The 22061-nt window shown below is 43.1% G+C and overlaps 1 protein-coding gene across 6 annotated transcripts in view; it reads right to left on the bottom strand.

The window, feature by feature from the left end:
* Window positions 1–22061, bottom strand: part of mib2 (MIB E3 ubiquitin protein ligase 2) — a 237891-nt gene that overhangs the window by 14815 nt on the left and 201015 nt on the right. For all 6 annotated transcript variants that reach the window (XM_073032420.1, XM_073032417.1, XM_073032421.1 and 3 more), the window contains 6 exons: window positions 19449–19605; window positions 17037–17191; window positions 16059–16185; window positions 10309–10533; window positions 5385–5563; window positions 3005–3171 (listed from right to left, as the gene is read on the bottom strand). In XM_073032420.1, the coding sequence (XP_072888521.1) occupies window positions 3005–3171; window positions 5385–5563; window positions 10309–10533; window positions 16059–16185; window positions 17037–17191; window positions 19449–19605 (1010 nt within the window). The remainder of the gene's footprint in view (window positions 1–3004; window positions 3172–5384; window positions 5564–10308; window positions 10534–16058; window positions 16186–17036; window positions 17192–19448; window positions 19606–22061) is intronic.

The raw sequence follows: 22061 nt of genomic DNA, 5'->3' as shown, positions 1-22061 counted from the left end.
GCAGCATGAATACAGAGATGGGCTCTGTTTCTTGAGGATACAATTTCCAGATTGAATTCAAGAGGATGACTGGTCATGTTTATGCTGATGAATTGTTCCATTTACAATTGGAAAAAGAAATACCTGAAAAATTTACAAAAAAGGACACTCCTCTTTACACATTCTTCATAAAGAAAATTGAATGTCTCCCTATTATGGCAGAGATGCTCCAAAAGGAAACCAGAAAAAACCCCACAATGTCTCAGTTCCACACGGTAACTCAAAATGGCTGGAATGTGCAATAGAACTTCCAGTTTCCCCATTTTTACTAGTGTGGGGATGAACTTGCCCTTGAAAGAGGTTTCCATATGTGGGGATTGAGAGCAGTTGCACTATCCAAGCTGAGAGCTAGAGTGTTGGAGGAGCTACACGCTGGGCATCTAGGCCTGGTCAAAACATTGGCTTGAAACTTTGTCTGGTGGCCTGGCATAGATCAGCAAATCGAGCAGCTTGCCATGGACTGTTCAGGATGCCAACACATCCAGCAGATGCCAAAAGCATCTGGGAAAAGAAAGAAGAAAGGAGTAAACGGTGTCCAGACCTGTCAGAACCATTTCCTGAAGCCCTAGAGCCAGCTCCTACAAGCAACCTGAGAGGAGGCCCCAGAACATGAGACTTTCCTAGACACAAGCTCCCCCTGTGAAGCAAAGTGCACCCTACCCCCTTGTCTGGAAAGACGTTAGCCCACAAGAGTAAGATATCCTCCACAACAATTAAATCTAAAGGCCTGAATAAAACAATTTAAAATTTGCAATGCCATGAATGTGCGCAGTATATAGCAGTTGCATTATATATTCTTTGATTACACACTCTTTCTGTGTTTCAATAATTCATTATGCCAAATGTACAATGTTAGACTCACATTCTGACTCCCTTGTTTTTCTTTCAATAAGTTTTCTGTTTTGGAGTTACAAAAGATAACAGAAGATAAATGAAACTGTGTACTGTATCTGTACACACGACAGTGTACTGACAGGAGAGACTGTGTACTATACCTGTACACATGACACTGTACTGACAGGAGAGACTGTGTACTGACAGGAGAGACTATGTACTGTACCTGTATATACAACAGTGTACTGACAGGAGAGACTGTGTACTGACAGGGGAGATTGCGTACTGTACCTGTACACATGACAGTGTGCTGACAGGAGAGACTGTGTACTGTACCTGTACATACAACAGTGTACTGACAGGAGAGACTGTGTACTGTATCTGTACACATGACAGTGTACTGACAGGAGAGACTGTGTACTGTACCTGTACATACAACAGTGTACTGACAGGAGAGACTGTGTACTGTACCTGTACATACAACAGTGTACTGACAGGAGAGACGGTGTACTGTATCTGTACACATGACAGTGTACTGACAGGAGAGACTGTGTACTGTACCTGTACATACAACAGTGTACTGACAGGAGAGACTGTGTACTGTATCTGTACACATGACAGTGTACTGACAGGAGAGACTGTGTACTGTACCTGTACATACAACAGTGTACTGACAGGAGAGACTGTGTACTGTACCTGTACATACAACAGTGTACTGACAGGAGAGACTGTGTACTGTACCTGTACATACAACAGTGTACTGACAGGAGAGACTGTGTACTGTACCTGTACACACGACAGTGTACTGACAGGAGAGACTGTGTACTGTACCTGTACATACAACAGTGTACTGACAGGAGAGACTGTGTACTGTACCTGTACATACAACAGTGTACTGACAGGAGAGACTGTGTACTGTACCTGTACATACAACAGTGTACTGACAGGAGAGACTGTGTACTGTACCTGTACATACAACAGTGTACTGACAGGAGAGACTGTGTACTGTATCTGTACACATGACAGTGTACTGACAGGAGAGACTGTGTACTGTACCTGTACATACAACAGTGTACTGACAGGAGAGACTGTGTACTGTACCTGTACATACAACAGTGTACTGACAGGAGAGACTGTGTACTGTACCTGTACATACAACAGTGTACTGACAGGAGAGACTGTGTACTGTACCTGTACATACAACAGTGTACTGACAGGAGAGACTGTGTACTGTACCTGTACATACAACAGTGTACTGACAGGAGAGACTGTGTACTGTACCTGTACATACAACAGTGTACTGACAGGAGAGACTGTGTACTGTACCTGTACACACGACAGTGTACTGACAGGAGAGACTGTGTACTGTACCTGTACATACAACAGTGTACTGACAGGAGAGACTGTGTACTGTACCTGTACATACAACAGTGTACTGACAGGAGAGACTGTGTACTGTACCTGTACATACGACAGTGTACTGACAGGAGAGACTGTGTACTGTACCTGTACACACGACAGTGTACTGACAGGAGAGACTGTGTACTGTACCTGTACATTCAGCAGTGTACTGACAGGAGAGACTGTGTACTGTACCTGTACATACAACAGTGTACTGACAGGAGAGACTGTGTACTGTACCTGTACATACAACAGTGTACTGACAGGAGAGACTGTGTACTGTACCTGTACATACGACAGTGTACTGACAGGAGAGACTGTGTACTGTACCTGTACACACGACAGTGTACTGACAGGAGAGACTGTGTACTGTACCTGTACATACAACAGTGTACTGACAGGAGAGACTGTGTACTGTACCTGTACACACGACAGTGTACTGACAGGAGAGACTGTGTACTGTACCTGTACATACAACAGTGTACTGACAGGAGAGACTGTGTACTGTACCTGTACATACAACAGTGTACTGACAGGAGAGACTGTGTACTGACAGGAGAGACTGTGTACTGTACCTGTACATACAACAGTGTACTGACAGGAGAGACTGTGTACTGTACCTGTACATACAACAGTGTACTGACAGGAGAGACTGTGTACTGTACCTGTACATACAACAGTGTACTGACAGGAGAGACTGTGTACTGACAGGAGAGACTGTGTACTGTACCTTCACACACGACAGAGTGCTGGCATGGAACAAAGAGGACCAGGAACGATAACTCTGAACACACAAAGCACTCGGCAGGCTCAGCAGTCACCGGTAGTAATAGATTCGTCATGGTGTTTGGAGTCGTGTGGACTCGACATAGAGCTGTTGATCCAGTTGGTGATCCCCTGTAATAAACAATGTCAAAAAGATTATGATGACAAAACTAACCCTTCAGTTCTACCTCTTCCCACATACCTTCATCAGATGGCTGCTGACTTGTAGTTGCGACTGTTTTTTCACAAAGTAAATTTATTATAAATTCAAACCCCTACAGTTCAGCCTGGACGGAACACTCCACTGTCTGTCTCTAGGATTCATGGATAGGTATTTTAGCCAGCCCCAAGAGCAGGTTAACTTGGATATTCTTTTCCCGTCCTGTCCTCCTCAGTATTAGATGAGCAAACATGCTAATATGCAGCGAGAGATGAGGAGTAGCACCCTGTGAATGGGGCAGTCGTGTCTGAGTAGACACAGACATCAACCCACTAAACGTGATGACCCATAAGGAAACTGGAAGAAAGTCACTGTAGGCAGTACTAAGGTCGCCTGGCTGATGATTCAGCTGAGAGAAGGTTTGAGTGGACAACAACTTTTGAACTCAGCATGCCTTCATTGGATGAGGCAGAGTACAAGAGCTGGAACAACACGGTTGGATGTTGGTGAGACCCCATCTGGAGTAGCGTGTGCAGTTTTGGTCACCATACTGTACAATGGGAAGTGATTAAGTTGGAGATGGTGCAAAGGGGATTCACAGTTTTGTCACAGGGACTGGAGGGCTCGAGGTACAAGGAGAGAATGGATAGGCTGGGACTGTTTTCCCTGGAGCGATGGAAGCTGAGGGGAAGGCTCAATTAATGGTAGGGGTCCATGGCATAAAAAAAGGCTGGGAACTCCTGTTATAGATGTTAACAAAATCAGAGGCTGGATTAGATGGAATTATCTTTTGATATCACATGTACATGAAAACATAGTGAATTATGTCATTCTGTGTCAATGAACAACACAGTCCAAGGATGTGCTGGGAGACGCCCACAAGTGCCATGCTTCTGGCACCAGATTAGCATGCCCTCACCCGTATGTCTTTGGAAAGGAGGAGGAAACTGGAGCATCTAGTGGAAACCCATGTGGTCATGGAGAGAACATGCAAATTCCTTAAAACGGTGGGAATTGAACCAGATCGCTGGCACTGTAACATGACACACTAGTCGTGAGACCACCTGTAACGCGTCATGCTATCCGTAAAGCTACCTGTAATGTGTCACGCTATCCACAAAGCCAGCTGTAATGTGTCATGCTATCCGCTAGGCTACCTGTAACGTGTCATGCTAGCCACGAGGCTACCTGTAAAGCTTCATGCCAGCCGCTAGGCTACCTGTAACGTGTCACGCTAGCCGAGAGGCTACCTACAATGTGTCACGCTATCCATTAGGCTACCTGTAAAGATTCACGCTAGCCACGAGGCTACCTGTAAAGCTTCATGCCAGTCGCTAGGCTACCTGTAAAGACTCACACTATCCGCTAGGCTATCTGTAGAGCATCATGATATCCGCTACTCTACCTGTACAGACTTACATCAGGCACTAGGCTATCTGTAGAGTGTCGCACTATCCACTACGCTACCTGTAAAGCCTCATGTCAGACACTAGGTTATTTGTAGAGTGTTATGCTAGCCGTGAGGCTACCTGTAATGCATCACACTAGCCACCAGGCTACCTGTAATGTGTCATGCTAGCCATTAGGCTACCTATAACGCATCACACCAGCCACTAGGTTACCTGTAATGCATCATGCTAGTCACTAGGCTACTTGTAACTCATCACACTAGCAGCTCAAATACTTTTACACTATCATGCTAGTCACTACTGGAACGATCTTTGACATGATGGTGTCTAAAGTGAGTGGGTGTAGGTTTAAGGTGAGAGAGGAAGTACAAAGAGGGACAGTTTTCCACACAGAATGTGGTGGGTAGATGTAAGCTAATTTACAGTTTAATCCCAGTGCTGTTTTTCAGAAATGGAGTGTGGTAAAGTTAGGATTTTTTTAAAAACTAGATTTATAGAAATTGCACCTTTGCAATCACAGCTCTAAAATAAATTCTAAATAGCAAACAAAAGAGGGAGGGCAGAGTTTTAACCAAATTATGCTACATTGCAGGGTTAATTACGGTGTAAAATTCATGATTCATTGCAAACTCAGACTGGGCAGAAGTCCCCACCCTCCCTTCTCAAATCTTTACCCTCTCAGGTGGTTGTGAGGAGGCTAATGCCTCATGTATCTTTTAATATCTGCTAAGCACAACCAAGACCACAACAACCATGTGATAATATTGCTAGCTTACCTGAATTTTTCTGCAAAACTTTTGACTATCTGTATTGTCCTGCTATCTGTGATCAGATCAAGAGGTGTCTTGCCCTTGTGGTTTGTGTAGTTAGTATCTGCTCCTTCCTGGGCAAGGAAGCAAGCAATGGCAGTGCCCACAGTCAGGTCAGTAGATCCCAGTAACCCAGAGGCTTGTAACTGAAGAGCAAAAACCAAGATATAAGATATAATATGCTGTCAAGTTACCAAGGAGGCAAACAGCACTTGGCAATATTATTTACAATGAGGATTCCAGCAACCTAACAATTGCTTTATAAAATTAACTACTCCGCACTGATTAACAGAAACCAGCCTCCCCCGACAGACTACACTTCTTGCTACCTCAGCAAAGCAGCCAAAATAATGAAAGTCCCCATCCACCCCGGACATTCTCTCTCCTCCTAAGCGGAAGACAAAAAAACCTGAAAGCACTTACCACCGGGTTCAAGGTCAGCTTCAATCCCCCTATTATAAAGCTGATACGATGGACTCTTGACCTCACTATCTAACTCGCGAGCTTGCAGTTTCTCTGCAGCTCTTACACTTTATTCTTCATTCTGTTATTGATCAGGTTCAGATGTGTACATCAAAACAATGAAAAGTGTTTTAAACACAAGAGAGTCTGCAGGTGCTGGAAATCCCCAGTAACACACACAAAATGCTGGAGGAACTCAGCATCTATGGAGAGGAATAAACAATCAACGTTTTGGGTCGACACCCTTCTTCAGGAGTCCTGCCTGAACTGCTGAGCTCCCATAGCATTTGTGTGTGTCCTTTTTATGTTTCACCTTGCTCTACCTCAATCACTGTGTAATGATTTGATCTGTACAGACAGTGTACAAGATATGTTTTTCCCCTGTATTTCAGTTGTTACGAATGTGCCACAACTCTGAGGGGCCGAAGGGTACAAAGTCGCCCCCTCCTTTTTGAGAATCGGAAATGAGAGAGAATCCACAAGGTTTTGGAATGTGTCCTGGTCTCAGTGAGACAAAGCCACGGATAACGGCCATTGTCTCTTGGAGACGGAATTGTGTATTGAGTACTGTACTATTCATCGAAGCCCTCAGGGGACGACCAGAGTGGGCTGGTTGAGGGATTGCATCATCCCAACCTGATTGACATCTGAGACCCCGTGACTAAGGATAAAAGAGGGTCTGGGGAACAACCCCTTTAGACGCACCAGGAGAAACGCTGGAAAGCCAGTGACAGCGTTTTATAGCGAACGCCGGTGAGGGCCCGTGTGCGTCCTCCCTTGCCAGGGTAGCTGGCTCATCACGGAAGAACGGCTTAGCTAAAGGAGAGGCCACAAGTGAACGGCCACACCAACGAGACTCTGACAGATCGAAATCATAAAAAGGAAAGCCGGCAAGTTTCTAAAAAAATCTCTCTCTCCAACAAAAGGCTGCAGCCTGCATGAACTGAGTGACTTTTATATTTCCATCGGACAATACATTATCCCCTAGACAATGATAGAGCTTATTTCTTATTGATTATTACTATACCCGCACTTTTAGATTTAGTATTGACGACGTATATTATCTGTATGTTTGCATTGATAGTATTTTTGTGTATTTTTACTAATAAATACTGTTAAAAATAGTACCATCAGACTTCAACGGACCTCTCTATCTTTGCTGGTAAGTGACCCAGTTATGGGGTTCGTAACACGGCACACGGGACAATAATAAACCAATTCCAATACTGGAAACTTTCAGTCATATCTGTAAAAGTTAAGCAATATTCTCACTACATGATCACTGTTAATGACAGGGAATAAACCTCTGAACTGAAAATTAACAAGCTCAAACATTCAACCTTTTCTTCGCATGGTAATTGTTGTTGAGGATTTTAAAAGAATGTCTAATTTAAAAAGTGACTTAACATTTTCCCACTCTGTGTGTTGTCAGCCTTCAGTCCTGCCTGCTGCCTCACTCGGTCACTACATTAGCAAGACAAGCAGCACCAGAGGAACTCAGCAGGTTGGGCCACTTCTATGGGGGAAAATGATCAGTCGAGATCCTTCAACGGGACTGTTATTTGCTCCCCACAGATGCTGCCTGGCCAATGAATTCCTCCAGCATGCTGTTTACATTAACAGCTCACACCTGCAGTAAACTCTGTGGCATTGAACAAGTTGAGCCTCAGGGCTTTGGTGTGTTAAACTTACAGCAAATATGGTGAGATACTTAGTTGCTGCCGGAGCCAGCCGATGTAGCCAGTGGTAATTACAGATCACTGCAGATCATCTGTCCTGACTAGGCAAGTGTTATACAGTAGGCCCTCCTTATCCGCGAAGGATTGGTTCCGGCATCCCTCGCGGATACCAAAAAAAGCGCATGCTCAAGTCCCTTATTCAACCTGTCTCAATACGGTGGATCCTAGGACCCAGCGGAACCCCAGACCTTATTTAACCTGTCTCAGTGTGGTGGACATTAGGGCCCTGGCGGCAGACCTCTGAATCTGCAGTGTTTCTGTTCACAAAAATAATCACGGTCACGATTGAAAATAAAGTTGGAAATAATAAAGCGATCGGAAAGAGGTGAAACACCATCGATCATTTGAAAAGCGTTAGGCTACAGTCGGTCAACGATTGGAACAATTTTAAAGGATAAAGTGAGAAAGGCCCTGCCCCGATGAAAGCTACAATTATTACTAAGCAACGCAGTGGTTTAATTATTGGGTTTGGGGTTTTGGGTTTTTGATCCTTCACATCAACCAGGCATGGATGGACGCCCGGAAGCAATCTGTCACTGGATCGAACTCGGGAACTTTTGTTCCCGAGTCCGGCCCTGAAACATATGTTCTTAAGTGTTTTATATGCATAGAGAGGTAAAATATATACTAAGACAAACGTTTGACTAACTGTACCTGTTCTGACTTACTTAGTAAGAGAACTTACGATTTTTTTTCGATCCCGATCTATGGTAACTTACGCACATCCTCCCGTATACTTTAAATCATCTCTAGATTACTTATAGATTTAGAAGATTGAGGGGGGATCTTATTGAAACGTATAAAATTCTAAAGGGATTGGACAGGCTAGATGCAGGAAGATTGTTTCCGATGTTGGGGAAGTCCAGAACGAGGGGGTCACAGTTTAAGGATAAAGGGGAAGCCTTTTAGGACCAATATGAGGAAAAACTTCTTTACACAGAGAGTGGTGAATCTGTGGAATTCTCTGCCACAGGAAACAGTTGAGGCCGGTTCATTGGCTATATTTAAGAGGAAGTTAGATATGGCCCTTGTGGCTAAAGGGATCAGGGGGTATGGAGAGACAGCAGGTACAGGGTTCTGAGTTGGATGATCAGCAATGATTATACTGAATGGCGGTGCAGGCTCGAAGGGCCGAATGGCCTACTCCTGCACCTATTTTCTATGCTTCTATAATACCTAATATAATGTAAATGCTATGTAAAATAGTTGTTATACTGCATTGTTTAGGGAATAATGACAAGAAAAAAAAGTCTGTACATGCTTGAACAAGTGCTGGAAGAGTATTTCCGGGTTTTCTCGATTCGCGGTTGGTTGAATTTGTGCATGCGGAATTCGCGGATAAGGAGGGCCGACTGTATTTCAGCTTGTCACAGGGAATGGCAGAAACTTCAGTGATACTTTCCATCTCACTTTAATAGGAATGCCAATGCCCTTCAACAGAAAATCCTACGAAAAGTAGTGGATACAGTCCAGTCTATCACAGGTAAAGCACTCCCCACAACTGAGCACATCTACATGGAGAGTTGTATCAAGAAAGCAGCATCCATCATCAGGAACCCCCACCACCAGTACATGCTCTCTATAGAAGCCTTAGGACCCACACCATCAGGTTCAGGAACAATTACTCAAACCACCAGGTTCAGGAACAGTTACTCAAACCACCGGGTTCAGGAACAGTTATTACCCCTCAACCATCAGGCTCTTGAACCACAGGGGATAACTGCACTGGCCCCATCACTGCCCCACAACCAACGGAATCACTTTCAAGGACTCTTCATCTCATGTTCATGATCTTTATTTCTGATTTATTTATTATTACTATTTCTCTCTCTTTTGTGTTTGCAGTCTGTCATTTACACATTGTTTGCCTGTCCTGTTGGGTGTGGTCTTTCATTGATTCTATTGTGTTTCTTGCATTTACTGTGATTGCTCACAAGAAAATGAATCTCAGGGTTGCATATATTGACATATATGTACTTTGATAATAAATTTATCCAAACGTTCTAAAGGCAGAGGAGAAATAAGAGGAAAACTCAATGACAAATTCAAAGTTCAAAGTAAATTTATTGCCAAAGTACATATATGTCACCATTTACAACCCTAAGATCCATTTTCTTATGGGCATACTCAGATTATCCAGTTCTAATTTCCCCAAGGAAACAAAATAAATCCTGAAAATATTTGAACTTGAGTAGTAAACCCCAAAAACAATTGCATCTTCATAGTGATGGTCTGGTGACTTCACAAAACAATGCTGCTATTAATTTATACCAAACACAAAATATAACTCCATTACAGATGGTCTCAGGCCCGGCTGTGAAAGGAGGATTGTGCAAGGAGCTAGCAACCCCATCCTACAAAAATCCAGAACTGCATAAGTGCCAACAAAAGCTCCAAATACCTCATCCCTGGGAGAGGCTGGATCATCGAAGATGGGCTACACTTGGGGACAATTTGAAAGACTGGCCCAGGACAGAGGACCTTGGTGAGCTGCTGTCAGTGGCCTTTGCCCCAGTAGGGCTGACAGGATTAAGAAAGAGAAGAAACACACAATATGTCTTCACTCACAAACAGGACTTGATGAAAATGAATTATTGCATCTGAGATATAATAACCATAGGAAAGGCATCAAATATGTCCACAGTATGGACATGGAAACAAGGTTTCTGCTGTTTAGACATAGAACTTACGTTTGCTAACAAGGAGCTGGTGTCGCTCTCCCTGGCAGCCAAGCGATTTGCCAGCTGCTGACGACCCAGTGCCACATGCAAGGCAGTGTCTCCATCTTCATCCTCTGCGTTTACGTCGCAGCCTTCAGCAACCAGAAGCTGTATGATACCAGTGTGACCCTGCGTAACCGACAGTTGCAAAGGTGTCTGGTTTCGGTTGTTCCGAATATTAATCTCACATCGCCCCTGGGTACAGGAAACAATGAGTTAGATTTTCAGTGCACAGAATCTGTTGCAATGTTCAGCTTCTATCTGCCTTCAAGGACATACGTACAATAAGTTGCCAGAAAAGGGCTAGTAACATCATGAAGGATCCCACACACCCACGCTGCTCATGGACCGTCTTTCCCACTCCCATCAGGACGAGGCTATGGAACAACCACACCAGGACCAGCAGACTCCGAAAAAGCTACTTTCCCCAAGCAGTAAGGCTGATCAACACCTCCACCCACTAACCCACCCCTCCACACCCTCAACCACCATTACTTTATAATTTCCTGTCAGTCACCTTATGTACCGACATTCCTGTGCCTGGTGTTGCTTAGGGACAATCAATATGTGTATATAACCTATCTTATGGATTTATATTTATTGTGTTTGTATATTATTATTGTGCTCTTTATCTGATTGTGTGTTTTTTGTGCTGCTTCAGATCCAGAGTAACAATTATTTTATTCTCCTTTATACTTGTGTACTGGAAATGACATTAAACAGTTTTGAATCCTGAATTTTCTACAGAAATATACTGTTTGTTTGTTTTCCACGTCGTAACAAATTTGAACAGGATGCGGATACATATTTATTTTGGAAATAATTCGGAAGGTGTGTGGCTCAGGTGGATGGGTTGAGTTGAGTTGTTCTCTGATCTGGGCAATGTTTTGTCACCATATGAGGAGACATCATCACTGCACTGCTGATTGTAGCATGTCCTCCAAATGTTTGACCATTATGTACTTTTCAATCAGCTGATTGGACGTCACATCAGAAACTCAATTGTGATGTGGGGAGGAAATCTCCACTGATTGGCTGTCTGACAAACCTTGTACATTGTGGTCAGGAATTCTGGCAGCATCAGCTCATAAATAGGATCGAGACCTATGTGTTTATTTACAGAACTGTTCACAGAAAATCAAACTTCTAGGAATTCTCTTGGGTTAGATGTCGGAACTCCCCTGTGAGGCTCCCTGGGGTGCCCAGTGCTGTAGTGGGCTCAGCACCAGAGGCTTGCATCTGAGGGAGCAGGCGCGGCATCAAGCAGCATTCTCAGTCCAAATCACATACAGAAACCATTAATAACTGAGTTATTGCTACATCTGAAAATAAAACACTACATTGCAGCAGCCTTCAATTAACATTCAGCGAGCAACTATTATCAGAAGAAATAATCCAATATGACAAATATATTCCTCAAAAGAATTTTTGAGAAAGTGAAGATTTAGACAACAACATGAGGCAACATATGGAAAGTAGCCAGTACCTTGAATAATCTTCGACCATTAATGGTGTTCTACCACTTTCCCAACACAGTGGTTCAAGTGAGCGGGCCTACCCACCGCTCCCTTTCTTGAACAAAGCAACATCCTTTTCCCCAGTGAAGACAGATGTATAATACTCATTTAATACATTTACTTCCATAAAGTCAGCCCATTGTTCTTTCAATGACTCCCTCCATTTTACCTGGGACAAACCCACTCTCATCCCATTGAAACCTGTCTTCCTCCAAATGATTAGTTTTCATTTAGATTGCTCTTTCCTCTTTTTCATGCTAATTTAAAACTTATGATGTTATAGTCACAATATCTAAATGTTACCCTGACGAAATTCAGAGCACCTGACACCATCACCCTCCACCCACCGATCCTTAGATCCAGCAAAAAATTCAAAGCATTTACCGAAGCATTCAGGCTCTCACGACCAGGTTATGTAACAGTTTCTTCCCCCAAGCCATCAGACTCCTCAATATCCAGAGACTGGACTGACACCAACTTACTGCCTTCTACTGTGCCTATTGTCTTGTTTATTATTTATTGCACTGTTTTGTGCACTTTATGCAGTCCTGGGTAGGTCTGTAGTCTAGTGTAGTTTTTTTTCTGTGCTGCTTTAACATAGTTCAGTGTAGTTTTTGCACTGTTTTATATAGCACCATGGTCCTGCAAAACATTGTCTCGTTTTTACTGTGTACTGTACCAGCAGTTATGGTCGAAATGACAATAAAAGTGACTTGACTTGATCTCCTTCCTTCCTTGTTGGAGCAGAAACACACAACACACTGCTCCAGAAAACGATCCTAGGCACAAGTTTCACCTCATGGCCTCAAACAGTATTACCATCCCAGTTTAAAGTCCCCATTACAGTTCTGCAGCTCTTGTGATTGCCATGGATATTTTGCCTTCCATGTGATTTCCAGCATTGCTGGTGACTTATACAATGTATTCAATGGATGTGAGAGAGGGAAAAGGAAATGGGGAATGGTGAAGGAGTGGGGGTAAGCCATTACTGGAAGTTCCAGAAATCGATGTTCGTGCCATCAGGTTGGAGGCTATCCAGGTGGAATATAAGGTGTTGTTCCTCCAACCTGAGTGTGGCCTCATCGTGACAGTAGAGGAGGCCAAGGATGGGCATATTGGAATGGGAATGGGAAGTGGAATTAAAATAGGTGGCCACTGGGAGATCTATTCTGGGTAGCCTCCAACCTGAAGGCATAAACATCGATTTCTCGAACTTCTGGTAATCCCCACCTTCACCATTCCCCATCCCCTTTCCCCTCTCTCCCCTTATCTCCTTGCCTGCCCATCACCTCCCTCTTCTTTTTTCCATGGCCTTCTGTCCTCTCCTATTAGATTCCCACTTCTCCAGCCCTGTATCTCTTTCACCAATCAACTTCCTAGTTCTTAATTCACCCCTCTCCCTCAGTTTCTCCACTCACCTTGTGTATCTCCCTCCCCTCCCCACCTTTTAACTCTACTTCTCATCTTTTATGCTTCAGTCCCACCGAAGGGTCTCAGCCCAAAACATCAACCATACACTTTTCCATAGATGCTGCCTGGCCTGCTGAGTTCCTCCAGCATTTTGTGTGTGTTGCTTGGATTTCCAGCATCTGCAGATTTTCTCTTGTTTACAACAGCATTCCAAACCAAACTGAGTCCATAGACCTGCTTCCGATCCTGACACTATGTCTTTCCTGTCTATCTGGTCTGGCATTTAAATTGCCCATGCACTGGGTTGCCCCCAGCTCTCGGATCCAGGCCTTGGCCTGTACTCCACCTTTCCAAATCGGCGTGGTGCTTAATTGGATCAAACTTCACTCCCAGCTTAGATGGATGGGCTCCGAAACAATTCTGCTTCAACTTACCTCCACTTTGCTCACTCTCTGAAGTTCCAACTTCTCTAACTCTCTCCAACATCTCCAGGAACATGCCTTAACCTCCTTTGACTTCATCTCCCACCAGCATGCCTCGGCCTCAGACCAGCATTGCTGTCACTCGCCTCTCCATTGTTTGTGGTGTTCACTTAACACATTTTCCCATATAAAAAGTGTTATTAATGGAGTAGTTAGTCTCTGTTCTATGTTCAATGTGACTCCCTGGTACCTTCCTCTCTCTTCAGCACTTTAATACACTCTTTAAACAAGTGTTTTCTTTCCTTCCTTCCTTCCATATCCTTCGTAGCTGCACAGGTTTACAGTCAAGACAAGAGGAGAGCAGGACCATCAGAAGTGGAATTCTGACGTGTTTAACACATTAGGTAGAGGAATGAGAGATGAGGATTTGTGTAGAACAGGTGGATATGAATGAGGATATTAAAACAGTGCCTGAGAGAGGTATGAGTGCCCTTAAGTTGTACGGTGACAGTGTTACTGGGAGCAAATTCAACCATTGGCAATGAAGGAACGGTGAAACGTCTCCAACTCAGAACTGGGTGACCGATGGGAAAGTTCCCATGTAGTTGCTGACCTTCATCGTGTGCTGGAAGCCAAAGGAGTGGTGGCATTAACAGCTGGTTGTGGTACGAAAGCACAGCAGTTATCACAATTGCTTATCAGCGCTGGTTGTCACTGCTCAGGGTTCGACTCCTGTCACTGTCTATAAGGAGTTTAGATGTCCTCCCTGTGACTTCTGGCTTTTTTCCAGGCAATCCAGTTTCCTTCTACATTTCAAAGATGTACAGTTTGGGTTACTGAGTTGTGGGTTTGCTACGTTCCCCAGTCGCCTTGCTTCCCATGCCACTGAACCTTGACCCTGATCTGCCAAGGATTGCATGGTGGTTAAACAAAGTCATACAAAGGTGTTCTCCATTAAGGGAATAACCCTTCTCTGATAACATCATACTCGAGTGATCGCACCACTACACTACATGCTATGTTGGTGCCAGAAGTGTGGTGACAATTGTGGGCTGCCCCCAGTACATTGTAAATGACGCATTTGATGTATATGACAAATAAAGCTGGTCTTTTCTCTAAAGGCCAGATAGGTAACTTCTCTGCATTTTACCAAGAGCACACACCCAGGTCAGGATCTGAGGACAGTGAAGGAGTGAATTTTTGGGTGCTGGGTGAGTACATTAAGCAAAAAATTATATTGAACCCAAGGTTTTCCTCTCTCTTGGAAAGGGAAGACAGAGGTGACTTCAACAGACCTCTAAATTTGGGAGCTTTTTGACAGAGGCAATGGGGACCTCTGTTTCCATGGGACATTGTTATAAGCTGGTCACCAGGAACTCAGAAAGGGAATCGAAGAGAATCATCATTGCTCATCGGTGAGATTGAGTGATCTATATGCACTGGCTGAGGCAGACATTAGTGTCCATCCATGGGAAGGCAGAGAGGGCTATGGAGAAGGGAGTGTAGGATTAGGACTAATGTGATTTTGGTGAGAAAGAGGAACGGATTGGCACAAGGCAGGACTGAAACATCTTCTGAAATGACTGAATAGTCCACTGCATTGTCTTTACATAATTCTTTATATTTATAAACACACGAGATTCTGCGATGTTGGAGATCTAGAGTAACACACGGAATGCTGGAGGGACTCAGCAGGTTAGGTAGCATCTCTGGGGTAGAATGAATAGTCAATGTTTCAGGTCAAACACTGATCACATGCACATGATTGCAATTTGCAAAAATAAACAGCAGCTCAAGAACATTTAATTACTTTCACAATATGTGATGTCTAATTAGCACAGTATTAATGCAGACCCCGAGGGTTCTACTTACAACACTAGTAACCATTCCTACAGACAGGTCTCAATACCCTCTGGTTTCAATAATGGTATTCACAGACAGACACCCATTCCTACAGACAGATCCCAACACTCTCTGGTGACAATAATGGTATTCACAGACAGACACCCATTCCTACAGACAGATCCCAACACTCTCTGGTGACAATAATGGTATTCACAGACAGACAATCCAAGGTTGGGCTCATTTCCTAACATTACTTCAGAGTTAAAATCAAAGTAAAATTTATTATCAAACTACATCTATGTTATACATACTACCTTAAGATTCATATTCTTGTAGGCATTTACAGGAAAATAAAGAAATACAATAGAATTTATTAAAAACTATACGTAAATAAAGACAGACAAATAACATTAACTAGCAGAGGTGAACTGCAAACACTCTGAGTATTAAATTATATATATTATGCATGTTTTGAATACTTAGATTATTTATTATGTTGTTTTGTACGCCACCACCAAACTCCTACCTCTTTAATCAGCACTTCTGCTACGTCTTTGTGGTTGTTAAGGGCAGCGAGATGAAGAGCTGCAAAACCATCCTCTTTCTTGACGTCCACCAGCTGTCGGGCTCGTGCCAGAATCTGCTCGGTGGCTCTGACAGAATGGTGGAGAAACATGGAATAAATGAGCATATATGTTCTTATGAAAGGAAAGGCAAAGGAGAAATGAAAATATTTCCTGCATTGTATTTATGGGTGGAAGACTCAGTTTGTAGTGTCAAGATTGAAAGGGAAATGCAGTAGAAGCTTACACACCACCAAAAAATTTACAAGGATTTGCAGGGATTTAAGGATCTGAGTTATAGGGAAAGGTTGAATAGGTTAGGACTTTATTCTCTGGAGTGTAGGAGAATGAGGAGATATACAAAATTATGAAAATATCAATAGGGTAAATTCAAGCAGGCTGAGGTTGTGGAAGACTAGAACCAGAGGTCATAGGTTAAGGGTGAAAGGTGAATATTTAAGGGAAACATGAGGGAACTTCTTCACGCAGAGGCTGGTGAGAGTGTGGAATGAGCTGCCAACGAAAGTGGTGAATGTGGATTCAATTGGAACATTTAAGGGAAGTTTCGATAAGTACATGTATGGGAGGGGTATGGAGGGTTATGATCCAGGTGTAGGTCAATGAAACTAGGAAGTACAATAATTTGGCATAGACTAGATGGGTTGAAGGGCCTGTTTCCGTGCTGTAGTGTTCTCTGACTCCATGACTAAATTTGCAATAAATCCTCTGTTTAGAAGATGAATGATAGACAGATTACTTTATTTAATTTTTTAGACAAAAGATTTGAAAGTCCCTGATACTCCTGTTTGGAAATCTGTACTTTGAGAAGAAACCTGAAGCTGTAATCCCTCTTTGCTTATAGGCTCAGGCCTGGTATTTGTTCTAAATTGCAAGTATTAGTGTGAGGAGCTGGCAAATAGTAATCTTCGACAGGTTCTTACAATTTATTGCCTTTTAAGGCTGCATGGTGCAGTAAGTTGAAACCACGGTTATTCTGATGTGTGAAGTCGATGTTGGGCACCTCAGTCAGGATGGTAACGATGTCTCTATAATCTTTAGCAATTCCGTCATGCAAAGGAGTGTCTCCATATGAATCCTGGAAAGATAACAGCAGAAGATGTGAAGAGAGATGAACAACATTTTCCTCAGTGAATTCCTCGGACAAACTTTCACCTCCCTTTCCCCAGCTCCCTTCAACTAACCCCTACCTTGATTCCTTTACTGCCAAAGAACATTTTTAGATTAAATACACGGTTTAATTAGAATTGTTACAGCTTTATATTTATACTGAAAGGTAACATCTAAAGATTGAAGATTCAGGTTTATTTATCACATGTACATCAAAACATACAGAGAAATGCAACACACACAAAATGCTGGAAGAACTCAACTGGCCAGGCAGCATCTATGGAAAGGAGTTCAGTTGACATTTCGGGCTGAGACCCTTCATCAGGACACTCTTATCCACAGATGCTGCCTGGTGTTCTGTGCTCCTCCAGCATTTGTGTGTGTTGCTTGGATTTCCAGCTTCTGCAGATTTTCTCTTACAGTGTTGTTTGCGTCAACACCAGCTAACCCAAGGGTGTGCTGGGGGCCACCCGCATGTTGCACCATACATTCCAGTGGCTACATTGCATGTTCTCAATGCCTGACAGTTTTAGCAAAGGAGCTTTACCAAGACAAAGATTTTGTCATTTCTTGATGAGGTACCACTTGAATAGTAAAACAAAATTCAGGCCCTTGCTAAATTATCCAAATACTAATTGTTATTATAATTACATAGACAAACTGATTTGTTTCTCCATACTAAGACACTACTTAATTCAGAGGGCATAAGGAGAGGGTGAACAAACTTGAATTGTCTTCTTTGAAGCAGCAAAGCTGAGGGGAGGTTTATAACATTCTGAGAGGCACAGACAGTGTAGACAGACAATATCTTTTTCCCCTAAGATTGAAAGGTCTAATACAAGGACAAGCATTTAAGCTGAGAGGGGGAAAGTTCAAAGATGTGCAGGACAAGCTTTTCTTTGACACAGAGAGTGGTGGGTAGCTGGAATGTCCTGGCAGAAGTAAGTATGATAGAGACTTTCAAGAGGCTCTTGGACAGACACATGAATGTGCAGAGAAGTGAGAGATATGGATTTTGTGTTGATAGACGGGATTAGTTTGGCATAACAATGCCTGTTTCTGTACAGTACATTTCTGTATGTTCAATGATCAACAATCAGCACTTCACTATCAATTAACTATTTCCTGAGTAATGCTAATTGCAGTAAAGTTGTATCAGAAAATGACAAAAAACTGTGTAGCATCATTCCATAAAATGCCAGAGATGTGGGTTAATATCTGTCCTTGTATTTAATAATAGGATATCACTTGGGTTCAAGCAGAAAGTTAGAAATCAGAAGCTGATAAGTGAATTACTAGTTAAACCAATTAGTCTGTTACCTATCCAACTAGGTGACCCAGTGTCAAAGGGCCAAATGACAGGTTTTATCGAAGGCACATGCACCCAGTCTTGGGAATAATCATGGAATGAATCTGGAGCTGTGTCTCCAGCAGGGTTGTGGACGTATCTGCCCGAGGAGCACAACTTCTGAAGTCTTACCACTGAGAACTACAGCCCACGAGTTGATAAAGCTATGCCTTGGCCAAATTCTGCTCTTGTTGGTGACCAGTTATGAGGTTCATGTTAGAAATTCCCTCCTGTATTTTCTCCACCACATAAAATAGCCTTGCTGGCACTAAATGTGCAGGAAGTGCCATTTCTAGCTCTGGTCATTCTTCGTTCTAGAGTACAATGAATGCCATTTCTAGCACTGGTCATTGGTTCTAGAGTATAATGGATGTTATTTCTAGCACATGTCATTGGTTCTAAAGTATAATGAATGCCATTTCTATAACTGGTCATTCTCAGTTCTAGACTACAATGAATGCCATTTCTAGCACAGGTCATTCTTTATTCTAGAGTGTAATGAATGCCATTTCTAGCACTGGTCATTCTCAGTTCTAGAACACAATGGATACCATTTCTAGCAGTGGTTACTCAGAATCAGAATCAGGTTCATTATCACCGGCATGTTATTATCACCTGCTTAACTTAGAAACAGCAGTTCAGTGCAATACATAATATAGAAGAAAAAAACATTAAAATATATATATATAAATAAATTAATCAATTGCAGTATACATGTATTGAATAGATTTAAAAACTTGCAAAAACAGAAATAATATATATTAAAATACTAAAGTAGTGTTCACGGGTTCAATGTCCATTTAGGAATCGGATGGCAGAGTACATTGTACTTGGTTCTAGAGTACAATAAATATGATTACTATGACATTTCTCTCACCTGTAGATTAACGTTGCAATTATATTCACACAGCGCACGTACCACGTCCATGAAGCCCTTGTTTACAGCAATGTGCAGAGCGGAACACGTTGAGCCATTTAGCAGGTTGACATTCGCCCCTTTGCTGAGCAGTAGCCGGGCCACCTCCGGCTGGTTTCTGTAGCAAAGAGCCAAAAATACTGACAGCATCTGCCTTGCCAACCCACACAGACCAGGAGGAAACAAAACCCACAGACTCCAGACACCACTGGGCCACCAGATCACACGGGACTGTAGATGCTGGAATGTGAAGCAACTACCAATCTGCAGCAGGGACTCAGAGGGCCAAGCAACATCAGTTAGCTTTGCATCAGTCCCAATGCCATGTTTCAACTGGAAACATCGACAATTCCTTTCTCTCCCATCGATGCTGCTCAACCTGCTGAGTTCTTCAGCAGAGTGCTGAGGTACCTGAGCAAAGCTGCCTCATTAGCTGTGGGGTCACTTCCAGAGCACTCTCTACACCTACCTATGGACGCACAAAGTGAGGATCCACTGAGCTGATTCCCAGGACAAGGAGCTGCAGATTGAGAAATGTTCTCAGGTGCACAAGGCATGTGGAAAGGATGGTGCAGAACCTGGGAATTGCATTCACTACTGGTCACCCCATACAAGAAGGATGTTGGGGCTTTAGAGAGGGTGCAGAAGAGATTTACCAGGATTCTGCCTGCACCATCCAGAGACAGAGAAGCAGTTTCAGCGACAGGTTACTATCGATGCAATGCTCCTCAGACAGGATGAAGAGGTCAATACTCCCCAATGCCATTAGGCTTTACAATTCTACCGCCAGGACTTAAGAACTTTTTAAAAGCTATTATTAATGCTTTTTGAGATAGTGATTAGATGCATATCATATTTTTTTTTACTGAGTTAAGTATTGTATGTAATTAGTTTTGCTACAACAAGTGTATGGGACATTGGAAAAAAGTTGAATTTCCCCATGGGGATGAATAAAGTATCTATCTATCTATCTATCTATCTATCTAGAGAGCATGTGCTATAACAAGAGTTTGCACAAATGTGGGTTTTTTTTCTGGAGTGGCAGAGGCTGAGGGGAGATTTGATAGAGGTTTATAGGATTAAGAGAGGCATAGATAGAGTAGACAGACAGTACCTTTTTCCGAGGGTTGAAAAGTCCAATACCTGAGGGCATGCATTTAAGGTGAGGGGATAAATTCAAAGGAGATGAGCTGCAAGTTTCTTTTTTAAAACAGGGTGGTGGGTGACAGAATGTGCTGCCTGGGGTGGTGGTGGAGACAAGACGCTCAATGTTCAGAGAATTGAGAGATGTAGATAATGTGTAGACAGAAGGGATTAGGTTAATTGGGTATTTGATTACTAATTTAATTGGTTCAGCAACAACATTGTGCGATGACGAGGATGTACCTGTGCTGTACTATTTAATGTTCTATGTTCCATGGCCCTTCTTTTGCAATGTCTGACACAGCAGAGAGCACAGGAAGAGTTTGAGAGTGTGTCATCTGGTGAAACACGGGGTTGGGACTGGACATTGATACTGAGTGACGGTAATGTTCAGTAATGACAGATAAAGGCAGAGCTGAGATGAAAGATTGACCCTGTTAACTGGCTCAGACTGGGTGGGCCTGTTAACTCATGTTACATCAGTTATTAGTCAGAAACCCAGTAGGTTAGGCAGCACCTGAGAGGAGAAGGACAGAGCTAATACTTGATCAGAAGTGGAAACAGTGACCTCTGATGAAAGGGTTTTGAGCTGACAAGTTTACTCCCTGTCTTTCCCACTTATACTGGCTGAGCTGAATTCAGCATCTGCAGCCTTTGTTTCCTATGTCCATTAATCCCAAACTGATAACGACCCTCCCAGCATAACGTATGGGCACCCCAGGTTAGGGGAATGAAAGGCAATCTCTGTGTAGCATTTAATATTGTGCAGGCCAGTGGGGTAGATGTAAAGAGGGCCCCCAGGGCAGTCATAACCTCTGCTGGGACCTGTACCTCTGCCCTGATCTGTCTCCCACCACAACAGGCTGGGGGAGTGGAACTGAATAGGGAGAGCCCAGTGTAGCAAAAGAATGCAAGGATACACTCTCTTAGGAAATCTATACTCCAGACATGGCTTCACAAAGACCCTGTACAATTGTAATAAAAATACTTTTTTCCTGCACTCAACACCTCACTTATTGAAGGAAACAACATTAGATGGTGGGGCCTACATATTCCTGATGAAGGGTTTCGGTCCGAAACGTCGACTGTACTTCTTCCTATGGATGCTGCCTGGCCTGCTGTGTTCCACCAGCATTTTGTGTGTGTTGCTCTTCGTTTTTAGAGTCATGTGTATCCAACACCCAGACCCCTCTTATCCACCAACAATTCCCAGCCTGGCGCTATTTAAATAATCGTCTGCCTCTCTAGTTTTTTTGCTCACAGAGTGGACCACTTCACTTTCATCCACAATCTACTGTGTATTTTCCCATGCACTCAGCTTTGAAATGTCTGAATTGCCTTTAAGCAATTTTGAATCCTCCTCACAACCCAAGACAATTTTTTTGCAACCAGTGAACTTGGCAAATATACGTTCAGCTCCTCTGCCGATCA

The sequence above is a fragment of the Hemitrygon akajei genome, chromosome 29 (genome assembly GCF_048418815.1).
Source record: "Hemitrygon akajei chromosome 29, sHemAka1.3, whole genome shotgun sequence".
Taxonomy (NCBI): domain Eukaryota; kingdom Metazoa; phylum Chordata; class Chondrichthyes; order Myliobatiformes; family Dasyatidae; genus Hemitrygon; species Hemitrygon akajei.
Note: the sequence above shows the minus strand (reverse complement) of the source record. Positions and strands in the feature narration are given on the sequence as shown.